We start from the raw sequence: 16,759 nt of genomic DNA on the forward strand, positions 1-16,759 counted from the left end.
TTGTAATTTTGATGAATTTCAGTTTATGAAAAAATTTATTTTTTATAAATTTATTTATTTATTTATTTTTGGCTGCTTTGGGTCTTCGTTGCTGCGCACAGGCTTTCTCTAGTTAGCTGCGGAGAGTGGGGGCTACTCTTCATTGCGGTGCGTGGGCTTCTCATTGCGGTGGCTTCTCTTGTTGCAGAGCACAGGCTCTAGGCACCTGGGCTTCAGTAGTTGTGGCACATGGGCTCAGTAGTTGTGGCTCGCGGGCTCTAGAGTGAAGGCTCAGTAGTTGTGGCGCAGAGGCTTAGTTGCTCCAAGCCATGTGGGATCTTCCCAGACCAGGGATTGAACCCGTGTTCCCTGCATTGGCAGGTGGGTTCTTAACCACTGTGCCACCAGGGAAGTCGCTCTCAAAAATTTTTTAATGGGTTGTGCTTTGGTGATGTGTCAAAGAAATCTTTGTTTAACCCAAAGTCACAAAGATTTAGCTTCACATTCTTTCTTAGAATGTTTATTTGAAACTTACAGTATTTATCACAAAGTTTTAATTTTTGTTGTGCTTCTTCTAGGTAGCATTTAGGACTTGAAGACATATGACTGGCTTCTGTTCAGAAAGTTAACAGAACTAATTTCTTCTTCTTTAATACATCAGTTTATCAATTTATTATCAGTTATTTCTATGTTGTCTTTTTTTTTCTTTTTTTCTTTCAGTACCAGCTCATCAAAAAAAGAGGGAAAATACGCTGTTTGATATTCACAGATCTCCAGCAAGAAGAAGTCATATCAGGTATGTTTTGTTAGTTTTTGAAAGGAGGAAATATTTCCATCTATCATTTAGATACCTCCTTTAAGTAATACATAGTATAATGCCTTACAGTTAGAATATAGGTATTGATGGTGTTAATGGCAACGCCAATGAAGAAGTAAATAGCATCTTTCTTTAGTGACTAATAGTTTTTACCCTATATGTGACTATTATCTTCCTGTTTCAGTTTGCCCAAAGTGGTTTTTGTTTTAACAGTTATGTTCCCTAAAGCTATACAGCTGTCTGGTCTCTTAGTAGAGTTGAATCTAAGAGACTCACATTGCTTTCATTGGGTGCATTGATTCAATTAGTCTTTGCTACTTTTAGTTTCCTTTTGCCCTTTCTTTTAGGTATACAAAGGAGGCTTTTTGAGTTTGAAATATTATTTTGTCTATTATGTTTTCTGAAAAGGTAATATATTCCCCATGGCTCAAAAATAAAATTAAAAAAATAAACATGAAAAGCTTTTTTCTAGCCTCCTCAGTAGCCTCTCACTATCCCACAGAAACATTTTTATTGGTTTGTATATCCTTAAAGAATATGTTCATGTATATGTATGTATATATGTGCTAATACATATATTGATTGTTATCCCTTCTTTTTACACAAAATATACTGTGCACATTGTCCACACCTTGTATTTTTCACTTGATTTTTTTAAACTGTCTTTTCATTTTAGTGAAATTTCACATTTATGTTTATAGTTGTGTAACATTACTATGTATAATATAGATATACTGTAATTTTTAAATTAGTTTTTTATTGAGAGTCAGGTTGCTTTTCAGTCTTTTGCTATTATAAAATACAATATAATGAATACCCTTGCATAATCATCATCTTACATGTGTGCAAGTATATTTGTAGGATAATTTCATAGAAGTGGAATCTCTGAGTTAAAGGGAATATGAAATTGTAATTTTGATGACCTTCAATGGTATTGAATCAGTTTGCAGTCCACCCAGCAATGTATCAAAGTGCCAATTTTTCCATATTTCTGCCGGCAAAACATATTTTCAAACTTTTGGATTTTTGCCAGTCTGAGAATTGAAAATGAAATCTAGGTTTATTTTTATATCTCTCATGAGAGTAATTTTTCATATGTTTAAAAGACATTTACTTTTTTTCTGAAATGTCTGTTTGTAAAGTTTGCCTATTTTTTAATAGGTTCTTGCTCTCTTTTTTTTGTTTAATAACTATTGCTAATTTTACAAAAATATATGACCATGTGAAGGTTCTTGCTTTTTAATCTATTTTTAGTAGTTCTTTCTTTATATAGTAGAGAGATCAGTCGTTTGTCACAAATTGCCAGTCTTTTTCCTCAGGTCTGAGTTTGTCTTTTAACTTTGCCTTTGGTTGTCTTTACCAGAAAATTTTTATTTTTATATCGTAAAATTTATCAGCCTTACTAAGGCTTTTAGATTTTGAATCATAGTTAGAAAAGCCTTCCCAAATCCAGAGTTGTAAGGAAGTTCACCTTTGTTTATTTTTATTTTATTTTTTTCCCATTTAGTATACTGATTGTTTTTTAATTTAATTTTTATTGGAGTATAGTTGATTTACAATGTTGTGTTAGTTTCAGGTATACAGCAAAGTGAATCAGTTATGCATATACAACCTTTGTTTATTTTTATTTTTTATTTTTTTAAAATTTATTTATTTATTTATTTTATTTTGTTTATTTATTTTTGGCTGCGTTGGGTCTTCGTTGCTGTGTGTGGGCTTTCTCTAGTTGCGGCAAGCGGGGGCTACTCTTCATTGTGGTGCGCAGGCTTCTCATTGTGGTGGCTTCTCTTGTTGCGGAGCATGGGCTCTAGGGTGGATGGGCTTCAGTGATTGTGGCTCACGGGCTTAGTTGCTCCACGGCATGTGGGATCTTCCCAGACCAGGGCTCGAACCCGTGTCTCCTGCATTGGCAGGCGGATTCTTAACCACTGTGTCACCAGGGAAGCCCAACCTTTGTTTATTTTTAATGTTTCATTTTTTACTCTTTAATTTTGATCCATTTGAATTTCATCCTTGTGTGAGATTTGTAGTATGGATCCAACTTTTTTCCCAGGTGGAAAATGAGTTGTCCCAACCTCATTTATTGAATGAGTCTATAACTTCTCCATTGATACCAGTTGCCACATTTATTATCAAATTATATATAATGTATAAATATTATATTACATAAAAGATGCCCCTGTCCTTTTTTTTCCCCCGTTATTCCATTCTTCATTCTTATATTTTTTCTCAGGTGGTTATTTCTATATGTGAGAACAGTTAATTTCTGTATATTAATTTTGTACCCCACTTCTTTACTGGGAATGCCTCTAGCATGTCCCCATTAAGATTGATGATTAAGAAATATATTTTGTGGTAATGGTATTATATCTTTGAGGGTTCGTGGTTGTTAATAATCTTGCCATTGGGGCTAATAGGATTTTTTGGTTGTTTTTTTTTTGGCCACACCGTGCTGCTTGTGGGATTTTATTATAGTTCCCGACCATGTTTGAACCCGGGCCCTCCTCAGTGAAAGTGCAGAGTCCTAGCCACTGGACCGCCAGGGAATTCCTAGGGTTTCTGTTCCGATTAAGGATTTTGTACCTCAACCAGCTTTTGGGCCATTTTTTTTTTTTTTTTTAAATATTTTTAAATTATTTATTTATTTATTTTATTTTTGGCTGTGTTGGGTCTTCGTTTCTGTGCGAGGGCTTTCTCCAGTTGTGGCAAGCGGGGGCCACTCTTCATCGCGGTGCGCGGGCCCCTCACTGTCGTGGTCTCTCTTGTTGCAGAGCACAGGCTCCAGATGCGCAGGCTCAGTAATTGTGGCTCACGGGCCCAGTTGCTCCGCGGCATGTGGGATCTTCCCAGACCAGGGCTCGAACCCGTGTCCCCTGCATTGGCAGGCAGACTCTCAGCCACTGCGCCACCAGGGAAGCCCATGGGCCATTTTTACTTCAGTGTTGAATCTTAGCTTCTGATGATCTTTTTTCTGTACTTAATTTTTCCTATCAAAGTAATACATAGACTTGGTTCAAATAGCTAGTAGACTAGGTTTAATAAAAGTAATATTCCCCAACCCACTTTTCCTCACCTTCAATCTTGTCATTTAGCAATCAATTTAAACATTTCTGCTTTTGGTTATTTTGATAGCTATTTCCATATACTATATAAATGACATTCTATTTCTTGTCTTTTGATTTCTTCCTCAGCCTTATACAGTTGTAACACTAACCTCAGTTCTTCTTTGGTCACAGGAAATTTGAATCATTATACTTGAATCTCCATTTTTGTTTCATTAACTGTAGACAGTATCTTTTGACTCCTCACTTTTAAGATTAGGACCTTAATATCCACTCTCTCCACTTCACTCCTTCTACATTTTTATATTGCCAAGACTGATAACACTTATAGTTTGTTCTGGGACAGTTATTAAGCCTTACTTGATTGATTTCTAGGTTAATTCTAAGAGTTGAAAACCAATGAATAGTTTTTACATTTCTATGAGTAATGACAGTGTTTTTCATCATAGAGCTATGTAGAGTGCTAGAGTTAAATATCCTCTGTGGATTTTGTTACTACCTCTGGCCACTCAATGGGAAATGCTCCTGGAATTAAGTTTATTCTTTCATTCAACAAATGTATGTTGTATATCTTCTGTACGCACCAAATATCATTCAAGGCATTGGATATTCAGAAGTTAAAAAGGTAAAAATCCCTGTCCTCTCGGAGCTTACATTCTGCTAGAGGGAGATAAACTAATGGATACATAAACATAGTGTGTCAGATGGTGACAAATGCTTGGAAAAAGATAGTGGGTTGAAGGGGAACATAGAGTTCAAAGGGATATAGGAATGGGGGCGATTGTATCACCTTCTGCACAGCCTACATATTCCTGCAGGGACAGGAATGTGTGGGGCTTCTTGAAGTGATTCACGTAAATGGAGAAAAAGGACCCAATGAGATCTCCTGATAGTCTCAGTAAAGGTGATAATTTCAAGAGTTCTTCTTCTTTTTTTTTTTTTTTTTTTTAAATTTATTTATTTATTTAGCTGCGCTGGGTCTTAATTGAGGCATGTGGGATCTTTAGTTGCAGCATGCGGGATCGTAGTTGCGGCATGTAGGATCTAGTTCCCTGACCAGAATTCCGGCCCTCTGCATTGGGAATTCGGAGTCTTAACCAGTGGACCACCAGGGAAGTCCCAAGAATTCTCCTTTTTTTAACATTCAATAGTCTCAAGTTTTCCAAGCTTCTGAACATACCAAAACATTCATATTTTTTTTGTCAGATGACATCTCTCCTAATGTCATCTTTCTGTTCCACTTTGGGGGGATATTTTTTTAGACCTGCTGCAAAGTGACTGCTGTAGGACTTAAGATTGCTTTCATTGTTTGGATCCACCACTTACTGGATCTGATGTCTTTCTGCTTTTTGCTTTACTGTTTCATTTTGCAGGAATATAATCTCAAGTAATTTACTCGGAAAGAATGTGTGGAAGTCAATTTTGCATCTTTGCATCTTTGAAAATGTCTTTTATTTTCATAGTTCCCAGTAGTTTCGTGAGTTAAGAGAATTCTAGATCCAAATAGGTTTCCTCTAAACCTTTAAAGTTCTTGCTTCACCGTACTCCATGACATATTGTTGCTGTTGAGAATTCAGTCTGGTTTAATATCTTGTTTCTTTGTAGATGCACATAAATATATATATATGTGTGTATATATATTTCTTTTGTTCGTTTGTTCATTTTTTTTGAGCCTTTTGCTCTAGGCCCTATTGGTTTGGAGATTTTCTTTTTTCAACTCTGGGATATTTTCTTGTATTATTTTTTGTTAGGTTTCTTCTCTTCATTTTTTTCCTCATCTGCTTAATAACTACTCTTATGTTAGTCCAACATTGGACATTGGTCCTCTGTGGCACTTGCCTTTTCTCTCATTTTTCTTTGTCTTTTTTGCGCTCCCCCCCCCTTCTTTAAATTAATTAATTAATTAATTTATTTATTTATTTATTTATTTATGGCTGTATTGGGTCTTCGTTTCTGTGTGAGGGCTTTCTCTAGTTGCAGCAAGCGGGGGCCACTCTTCATCGCGGTGCACGGGCCTCTCACTATCGCGGCCTCTCTTGTTGTGGAGCACAGGCTCCAGACGCGCAGGCTCAGTAATTGTGGCTCACGGGCCTAGTCGCTCCGTGGCATGTGGGATCTTCCCAGACCAGGGCTTGAACCCGTGTCCCCTGCATTGGCAGGCAGATTGTCAACCACTGCGCCACCAGGGAAGCCCCCCCCTTTTTTTTTCCTGAGAGATTTTATTCTTTTTATCTTCCATCCTTGCAATTTTATTTAGGCAAACATTAAAAAAAATTTTTGAATAGCTTTCTTGTTCTCTGGTTTTTCATAGCATTCTGTTTTTATTTCGTATTATCTTGAGTCTCTTCCATGATATTTTTGGTAAACATTTGTTGTGAAAACACATAATAAAATAAAAAACATAATTAGCTCGCAAATAGTTACATATCCAAAAGACAGTTTCTTATCTAGTAAAAACTATGCTCTAGCCACGAAGGACTGGAATAGCATCACTGATGTCTCACCTAGGTTTTTTTTTAAAAAAAAGCTTTATGAAGATCCACATCATATAATTCAGCTTTTTTTTTTTTTTTTGGTATATTCACAGAAAACTATGGAACTGTTGCCACAGACAATTTTAAATACTGTTTCATCTGCTTAGCAAGAAACCTGTTCTCTTTAACTCTAACCTTCCTACCACTACCCCTATCCTCTAAGTCCTAAGCAACAACTGATCTACTTTCTTTCTTCATAGGTTTGCCTATTCTGGCATTTTGTAAAAATGAGAATATAATATGTGGTCTTTGTGACTGGCTTCTTTCAGTTTACATGTTTTCTAGGTTCATACATGTTGAAGCATTTATCAGTACTTCCTTCCTTTTTATTGTCAAATAATGTTCCAAGGTAGGAATATGTCACATTTTGTCCATCTACTCATTGGTTGATGGACATTTGAGTTGTTTCCAGCTTTTGGCTTTTATGAATAATGGTGCTATAAAAATTCATCTACAAGTTTTTATGTGGATATATGTGTTTTGTTTTTTTTTTTGGCCGCGCTGCGTGGCTTGTGGGATCTTAGTTCCCCAACCAGGGATCGAACCTGCATCCTTGGTAGTGAAAGCATGGAGTCTTAACCACTCTACTGCCAGGGAATTCCCGGATATATTTTTGTATTTCTCTTGACTATATACCTCAGGGTAGAATTATTGGGTCATGTGATTACTTTATGCTTAATCATTTAAGAACTGCTTGAATGTTTTCCAAAGTGACTACACCATTTTACATTCTCTCCAGCAATGTATGGGACTTCCAGTTTTTCACATCCTCCCCAGCGCTTAATATTGTCTGACTTTTTGATTCTGGCTATCCTGACGAGTATGAAATGTATCTCATTGTGGTTTTTGAATAGCATTTCCCTGATTACTAATGATATGAGGCATCTTTTCATGTGCTTATTAGCCATTTTAAAATTTTCCTTTGAGAACTGTCTTTTTGTGTCCAGTGCCTATGTAAAAATTGGGTTGTCTTTTTATCATTGACTTTTAAGAGCTCTTTATATATTCTAGATTCAAATTCCTTATCAGATATATGATTTGCAAATATTGTATCGTATTTTGTGAGTTGTTACTTTCTTTTTTTTTTTTTTTTTTTTTTTCACACACACACACACTGTGTTACTTTCTTGATGGTGTTCTTTGAAGCACAAAAGACTTTAATTTTGATGAGGTTCAGTTTATCTTTTTTGTTGTTGTTCGTGTTTTTCATGTCATATCTAAGAATCCATTGCCATATCTGCCGTCATGAAGATTTACTACTGTGTTTTCTTCTAAGAGTTTATAGTTTTAGCTCTGTGTTTAGGTCTTTGATCCATTTTGACTTACTTTTGTATATGGTGTGGACCCTTCCCTTTTAAGGTCCACTCAGCTTTTTGTGGTATTGTTATACATGTTACGTTTATACATTTTACAAACCTAGCAATACATTATTAAAGTTATTTATATAATTCTCTGTTATTTAAAAAAGTTGAGAGAAGAAAGTCAATCAAGTGCATGCTTATAGCTTTTGGATAGTAACTTTTATTTTATTATTCTGGTTCTCTTTATTTGTTCTTGTGCATTTGAGTTATCATCTGGAATCATTTCTTTAGCCCAATACTTACACTGTTGCTACTGCCTACCTCATTTGTGCTATTTTCAGATATATTACATTTTTATATATTAGGCTCACCACACACACACACACACACACACACACACACACACAGGGTAAATAAGAAACTTGGAAACAGGCATTTTCCTGATGGAGAGAAAGAAGCAGGAGAGAGGGTTGAGTAGGTAGTTATTGCAACAGTCTGCCTGAAGTTTTGGGAGACATTAAAAACTGATGCAGGATGAAATGAAGGGACTTCTATTAATCAGGAGAAGGAATATTAGACAGGTTAAAGATCTTAATGAGAGTTGGGGAAAATCTGGGTTTGCTATTGTGGTTGGTGGGAATTGCAGTAAAATAGGGATACACAGGCTGTGGACCATCCTTGAAAGACAATTTGAATTTGAAGTAAATTAATTTACAATGATTCCATTTTGTATGATTACCATAGGTATCATAGAGATGTCATCAAGTATATTAATAATGAAGCATTTATTAAGTATTATTTTTCCTCGAGGATGATTTTAGCTTGATACATTATCTACTCATTCCATAGTAGTTCTGATTGTTTGTAAACTATTTCTTTGTTTATTTCATCAAAAATACTTTATACATTTTGTAAGAAATTCAAACAGGATGTAAGTCTTAAGTGGAAAGAGGAAACCCTTGTCTCTCTGTAAACCAATATATTATTTTCTTTAGTGTCTGGACTGTTTTCTGATTATTTGGGAAAGGGAAAATAAGAAGAGAAAAAGATAAACTTTCTTTTCTAATAAGAGTTTGATGGTATTTATCAATCAGTGATAGACATTCCCTAAATTTGGATGCAAATTCAATTTGTTGCTTGATGCCTTTATGAACTACCCTATTTAAAAAATTATAGCCTCCCTCTCCTCCTCCTCCTGTTTTTCTTTTTTCTCTGTAGAACTTAACATATTTTTACTTCATCAGATGTAAATTGCATGAGTATAGGGATCTTAATAAATATTTGCCAAATGAATGAGTGACTGTGTATATTTTTTACTGAGCTAATAGTAGATATGATGCTCAGAATGTGTTTTTAAAAGCCCTTTGCTGCTGTAATGATTTAAAGGATTTTACTCTTTAAATAGGAGAAAGAAGCATGCCATTCATAGTAGTGACACAACTTCTTCTGATGAAGAACGCTTTGAAAGAAGGAAATCAAAGAGCATGGCAAGAGCAAGAAATAGGTTAGTAAAGTTTTAATTATTATTTCCATGATAGAAAAAAGGAATAGCAGTTTAAACTTTTTTTTTTTTTTTTTAATTTATTTATTTTATTTATTTATTTTTGGCTGCATTGGGTCTTTGTTGCTGTGCGCGGGCTTTCTCTAGTTGTGGCGAGCGGGGGCTACTCTTCGTTGTGGTGCGCGGGCTTCTCATTGCAGTGGCTTCTCTTGTTGCGGAGCACGGGCTCTAGGCATGCGGGCTTCAGTAGTTGTGGCTCATGGGCTCTAGAGCGCAGGCTCAGTAGTTGTGGAGCACTGACTTAGTTGTTCCACGGCATGTGGGATCTTCCCGGACCAGGACTTGAACCTGTGTCCCCTGCATTGGCAGGCGAATTCTTAACCACTGCGCCACCAGGGAAGCCCTAAACTTTTTGAATGTGATTCTTACCTGTACTACCATTTTGCTAACAGTGATACTTAACACATATTTTAGTCTAGAGTAATACACTGACTTGGTATTTACTTAGTAATTTTTAGAGTAGAAATCTAACCTTGGGAAACTTCCCATAAATACTTACTTTGTAAGTACTCAATACAATAGTGTGTGGGAAGGTAAAGAAAGAGCCAGGGGAAGAGGCCAGCCTCTTGGACAGTCTCTTCTTCAGTACATCTCCTCTAATCCAAATCCATTTAATGAGGTTGATTTTAGATGCTTATAATGATTATAGCACTCAAGAGTAAGATTTTGTTTTTAATGGAATTACTTCAGGAGCCCTTGGGTTTTGTTGGAAAACTTGTTTTAGCTTTGGTTTAATGAGTGCTTCTGGTGGTCTTTGCTTAACTAGAGTCAATGACTCATTGCTACATGGCTCACTAAAATCTTGAGAGTTTTCAGTGGGGGAGAAAATCAGTATTTTGTCTAGTAAGTTATTAAAGCATCAAATTATAATTTATTCTTTAAAATTTAAGTTAATTTTCTAGCTTATATTTATAATACTAGCGGTACATTTTATTTAGAAATTTTACGTTTAGGAAAGCATTTCTATAATTTGGCATTATATATCTATTGTAGAAATACCAAGTTTTCAGTTAGCTGGTCTTGGAAACAAGTTTGGGGTTTGGGTTGGTGTAGATTGTATGCTAAAAAGAGTTCCACATGTGGATGATGGAAAGAAAATGTAAGAGAAAAATCTAAGTTTATATAAAAGAATTTAATGCCTCTTTAATCTGAACTATTCTGTTACCTGCTTTGGAAATAGATTTTGAAAGTAAGTTAGGATTCAGAAATGTCAGTGAAAGTACATTCATTGTAGAAGCTATACTTTTTTTAGGCTATTTATGTCATCTTTTGGTGTTTACGCAGTGTTAAAACAGGAAGTAGATTATATTTTCTTAGGGGTAATTACATTAATATCGTATAGGATTTTAAGTAGCTAAAAATGTATTTTAAGGTAGTCACACAAAAGATAATGCTTAGTTTTCAAAATAGAGTCTCAAATTGGTTTCCCTTGAATAAAAGGGAGGGAAATTTATTTCTTCAATCATGTAAACTGAGTAGACATACCCACATAATATCTGAGGATAAATTTAAATGTTATAATAAAGCTTGAGTTCATTTAATGCCATGTATTTTAGTATTTATAGTAGGTCTTTTTATTTTATGCTTATATAATGTGGAATATCAGGTTTGTTAAGTTTTCTAATTTAGACTAGATTGGGCTTTTTGGACAAAGAGATTCATGATCTTATTTGCTTTCTCTAGTGAATAAATTTATTTCTGTCCTGTTGAAAAGAATTTAGGAAAAATTGTTTTAAAATATGAAATCTCTTGGCATTTTCTGGGTTATGAGAAAAGGGAGGAAGATGAAAATGTGTCAACAAAGATTTAAACTTGCTTATGACATTAAGAATATGAAACTTTTAATGCTGTCTACTTGAATGTTTATGAATTTCAGATGTTTGCCTATGAACTTAAGAGCAGAAGATTTAGCTAGTGGTATTCTCCGAGAACGTGTCAAAGTGGGTGCAAGCTTGGCTGATGTTGATCCAATGAACATTGATAAATCAGTAAGTTTTGTAAATGTTTTTCTATAAATAGTTTTTTTTTTTTTAAAGGTCATTACTTGTTTCTAACGCAACACACAATAGAAGTAGAAGATCACCATTGTTAGTGGGGTTTTTTTTTTTGTTCTTTAGTCGCGCCGCAAGCGAGATCTTAGTTCCCCAACCAGGGATTGAACCCGTGCCCCCTGCAGTGGAAGTGCAGAGTCCTAACCACTGGACCTCCAGGGAATTCCCCAAAGTATAGTTTTTTGAACTCTGTTTAACTTTATATATGAACTTTATGTTTAAGCTTCAGTTCCTGCTGCAGGCATGTATTTTGGAATCATAAGATTATCTCATAAATTAAAAATAAATCTATATACGATTAAAATTATTTTGTAATAAACTTTTCCACTTCTTTCCAAGGTGCGGTTTGATAGCATAGGTGGATTGAGCCATCATATTCATGCACTAAAGGAAATGGTAGTATTTCCACTTTTATATCCAGAAATTTTTGAAAAATTTAAAATTCAGCCTCCAAGGTGAGTAATGTCCTAGATGTATATTATTTTTATTACTGTTAATTTATCAAATTTCAATTAGTAGGTGATTATAAATCTAAATATTATTTATAAATATTTCATATGTATTTATTTGATGTGTTATAGCAATGAGAATTAGGAATGAAATTTTATTATTTAGGGCTCAAAAGCTGTGGTACTAAGTGTGTTCTTGAAGTTTATATTTCAGCATTTAAGAGTCAGACACAGAATGAGATTCTTTACGCAGGCCTTGAATTTACAAGTGGATTGCCTAAGTGGATTTTCCTTAATTTGGTCTCCTAATAGCGTTCAGTTTGATACGGTATAGTGGTTAGTCTTTGAAAGCACAGTTTCAGCTAAGTGTTTCTTTGACTCATTGATGTGGTATTTTTGAAATGGTAAGCTTGATAGTTTATTTTTATGATCAGATTAATTGTGTTTGATCATGAGGTGGTTAGCTAGTTAACTATTAGGAGAGGCTGAGAAATTATGTCAAAGGAAATTGGGCAGAATAAAATACTTTGAAGATGTGCATATAGACTTAAACTGCGAAATATCCCTTTTTATATCTAATTTCTTATTCATGTGTTTCTAATTTATTATTCATGTGTTTAAGGATGTAGAAAATCTTGTTAAAGAGTCATCTTCTATTTGAGTGGGTTAAGAGTTGGCCTGTAATTCTGCAGTGGCTTTTAGAAATCATAGTAGCAATTTATTTACTTCTTATATGATATAACTTGAATTTTAAAAATAATTGTTATTTTTTTCAAAGCCATTAAAGTAGTATAGCCTTGGGAGAAACTTTAAAAAATGGAGTGATAAACGAAAAGTATTATAAGCAGAAAGTAATCCTACTCCTTAGGGATGAACAGCTTTCTTTTATATATGTATGCATATATTAAGTTTATATTTTGCCTGTATTATGCACATTTAAACATTTAATATAAATGAGATTATTCAATAATACCCTTATGTAACTTTATTTTTCACTTTACAATGTATTATAGACACCTTTCCATATCAATAAATAATGTATTATTCTTTTTGACATCATACTAGTGTTTAAATTACAGATGTAGTGGTGTATTTATCTGTCCCTTGTTAGTAGATAGCATTTAGGTTTTTAAAAAAATCTATCTTTATCACTTTCTTTTGATTATTTCTACATGATATAATCTAAAATGTGAAATTTCTGGGTCATAGGGAAAGTACCTTTAAAATTTTGATGTAGCTTGCCAAATTACTCTCTACTCTGATTGAACTATTTCTTGTGTACCAAAGCTTGGTTCTTTGAGAACATCCTTGAGGACTCTCAACAAAGTGAAACTTTTGTCTGTATACTACAAAAAGCTATATCAGTGTCTAATAATAAAAAAATATACATTAGTACAAAATTATGTGGGAGGTGCATGCTTTTGTATTGGTTATTAGTGCTGGTGGTAACATTTATCTACTTTTATTGATTCTTTATTCCTCTAGGGGCTGTTTGTTTTATGGCCCTCCTGGCACAGGTAAAACCTTGGTTGCCAGAGCGTTAGCTAATGAGTGCAGTCAAGGAGACAAAAAGGTGGCTTTTTTTATGCGAAAAGGAGCAGACTGTCTAAGTAAGTGGGTTGGCGAATCTGAGCGGCAACTTAGGCTTCTTTTTGATCAGGTAAGTGAAGTCAGGTAATATGAGAATATCTTCTTTAGAATACTTCACACGTTTGGTCTATAAATACAAACTGTTCATGACGGGTCATATTTTCCAATCAATTCCAGTCAATTTCCAATGTTAAATTTAGGATCAGTAATATGAATTTGTATGCCTTAGAGGTACTTAATAGCAGTTTCACTAGTACTAATTTAAGATGATTCACAAAATATTTACTGAGGTGGCTACTAGGCATATAATACCATGTTAAGTGCTTTTGAGAACCCTGGATATAACATGTATATCACTAGATTATAATCTAACTGAGGAAGTAGAACAAGCATAGAAAGTTAAATATCTGTGCAAGAAATCTCAGCAAGCCGTATATTATTTATTTTCATGAGTTGTAAATATGGTACTGGAAGAACTCAGTATTAAGTGAATGCTTTTAAAAGGCAGAGTGAGGTAAGTGAATAATATCATGTAGGCTGTAACTTTAAAAATATCATTTCCTAATACTTATAAAAATTAGTCCTGTTATAAATTTACTTTTAATTGTTTGAGCTACTGAAGGAAGTCAGTCATACTTGGTAATGCAACTTATATTTTGTTATGTCTAAGGAAATTCACATGACATTTAAAAAAATGCTTTCAGCAAGCGTTTGTTGAAGACCCATTACTGAGTTGATGTGTATCAAAGTCCTTTGTAATTGGTAAAGCACTTCAAATATTATTTTTAGTTATATTAGTATTAAAAACTGCTGTGTTCTAGGTAATGGGGGCTCTAGAAAGAGGAATAAAGTAAAATTCTTAGCCTCAAGGTGCTCAATGTCTATTGGGAAGTCAAACATATGCAGTCTTCATGTTTCAAGAGAATTTAATAATAATTGGAAAATAATATAAAATAACATCGGTGGATTAGGGAAGAGTTAGCTTGGGAATGCTGGCAAATTGTCCATGACTTAATTTTAAATTTTTGACAGAGTTATTCCTTTTGCCACTTCCTACTGGGATAGGAATGTCTCTTGGTTTCATTCAAAACCATAGCATAAATCTGTTTTTTAAATCTATATTTACTTTATTTGTTTCATAGTTTTCTTTGTGGGTAAGAGTATTTGAAATGTTTGCTTTCTTTTTAAAAAAACTGCTCATAGTCATTTTTGTCTTTTTAAATGTAAAGAGTCTACATTCCTAAATTAAGTATATGATCTATTCACTAAATGAAATGAAGGAGGTACAGTCGGCCTTCCATATCTGCTGGTTCCACATCCACGGATTCAGGCAACAATTTCGTCTCCGGTTGGTTGAATCCACAAGTGTGGAATCCATGGGTATGTAGGGCTGACTGTGCTATGCTATTTTATATAGGGGACTTGAGCATTCTCGTATTTTGGTATCTGCGGGGAGTCGTGGAACCAGTCTCCCATGGATACTGAGGGATGACTGTACAGTATATTGGCTAAGAGTTAGGCCTTTGGTGTCAGAAAAGTGTTAGTTTATATCTAGCTTTACTATTAAGTATGTAACTTTAAGTAAATGAAAGCATCTGATCCTTATTTGCCTCCTCTATAAAATGGGGGAAATAATACCTATCTAACTGGACTACTGTGAGTTTTCACCGAAAGGAAGTGTATACAGTTGACCCTTGAACAATACAGGGGTTAGGGGCACTAATCTCTGTGCATTTGAAAATCTGTGTATAACTTTTGACTCCCCGCAAACTTAACTACTAATAGCCTACTGTTGATAGGAAGCCTTACCAATAATATGCACAGCAAGTATGTTTTGTATTATGTACTATATACTGTATTCTTACAATAAAGTAAGCTAGAGAGAAGAAAATGTTATTAAGAAAATCATAAAAGATTTACAGTACTGTACTATATTTATCACAACCAAAATTTTACGTTGCCTGAATACAAGATGAATTCTCTCTCTCAACCTACATCAATATTGTCTTATATGATACAAAACACTGTAGATGTTATACATATTACTAACACTAGACATCAAGAATGAAAAGATAATATGAAAAAGAAATTCATATTTATTACAGGTATAATGATTCATGCATTGATAACAAAGAAGCAGCAGTATGATTGTTTCATGGTAGCCTAGCCTATACACTAGTGAATGAATTGTTATAGAATTTTTATGGCATACACAAATTACAGTCATATTCATAATACAGTAATGGAAATGTTATATTAGGAAAAAAACTCTTACCTGTGATGATTGGCTGATATGCAGCTTCTCCAATTACGAGAGAAGGGCATGCTGTATAGTAATATAGTTCTCTGAAAGCAAAGGTATAAAGCTATAAGAAAATGAACACATTATTAATTTTTTATTAAATATCACTCACCTTATACCTATGTAAGGATATGCTGGCCATTTCAGTACAAGTCTTGCACACGATAGTCTACACAATGAATACTTTAAGTGGTAATTATGACAAAAATGTCTCATACAGTTCTTGCTGTACAGTTACTAGATTTTCACATGAAGACACTGGCACACATACATAATAGAAAGTTTATTAACTGTACAGAATGATGATTGTTTACTATTCATTAAATGGAAGTGGATTATCATAAAGATCTTCATCTTTGTCACTTTCATGTTGAGCAGGCTGAGGCGGAGGAGGAAGAGGAGGGGTTGGACTTGCTGTCTCAGGGGTGGCAGAGGTGCAAGAGGTGGAGGAGATGCAAGGGGCGGCAGGAGAGACAGGCACACTTGGTGTAACTTTATGAAAATACATCATAATTTCTGCTTGACTTTTTTGCTTTTTCATTTCTCTAAAAATGTTTCTGTATGGTACCAATCCTTCTTCCACTGTTTGCTCTAGTCTCAGTGCCCATATCATAGACGGGTCCATGTGGTAAAAGCAGTCAAAAGCAGTTTTGAGTAATTGGAACCTTTCTGCCAGATTGTCTAAGGTCAATTTGTTTTCTGGCACTGCTTCTTCTACATCTTCTTTCTCATTGCCTGGCACTAGTTCAGAAGCACTCATATCCATCTTCTGGATATTTCGTCTTCTGTGAGTGCCTCCGGTGTTATGTCTGTTAGCTCTTGAGTTTCTCCAAGATTCATATCTTGAGGCCCTTCATGCCCCACCTTTTTTTTGCCATATCTACAATCTCTTTTGTGATTTACTTAATTGGCTCTGTCATAAATCTTGTGAAGTCATCCGCAGTATCTGGACACAGTTTTCTCCAGCAGGAATTTATTGTTTTGGGCTTGGTGGCTTTCATGACTTTTTCTAACAATAATGGAGAGAAATGGTGTAACCCTTCCAGACATTCATGATGTTCTCTCTATTGGGGCTCTCTTCCATAGTGTTGACAATCCTTTCCATAGTGTCCT

General features: G+C 34.6%; 1 protein-coding gene across 2 annotated transcripts in view; it reads left to right on the top strand.

Annotated features, from left to right (window-relative positions):
* The window catches only part of ATAD2B (ATPase family AAA domain containing 2B), a 155,932-nt gene that overhangs the window by 38,462 nt on the left and 100,711 nt on the right, over positions 1-16,759 (top strand). For both annotated transcript variants that reach the window (XM_059893536.1, XM_059893537.1), the window contains exons 8-12: positions 700-775; positions 9,099-9,197; positions 11,131-11,242; positions 11,645-11,760; positions 13,240-13,414. In XM_059893536.1, coding sequence (XP_059749519.1) covers positions 700-775; positions 9,099-9,197; positions 11,131-11,242; positions 11,645-11,760; positions 13,240-13,414 — 578 coding nt within the window. The remainder of the gene's footprint in view (positions 1-699; positions 776-9,098; positions 9,198-11,130; positions 11,243-11,644; positions 11,761-13,239; positions 13,415-16,759) is intronic.

This window comes from Balaenoptera ricei, chromosome 13, assembly GCF_028023285.1.
Source record: "Balaenoptera ricei isolate mBalRic1 chromosome 13, mBalRic1.hap2, whole genome shotgun sequence".
In the NCBI taxonomy this organism is placed as follows: Eukaryota; Metazoa; Chordata; class Mammalia; order Artiodactyla; family Balaenopteridae; genus Balaenoptera; species Balaenoptera ricei.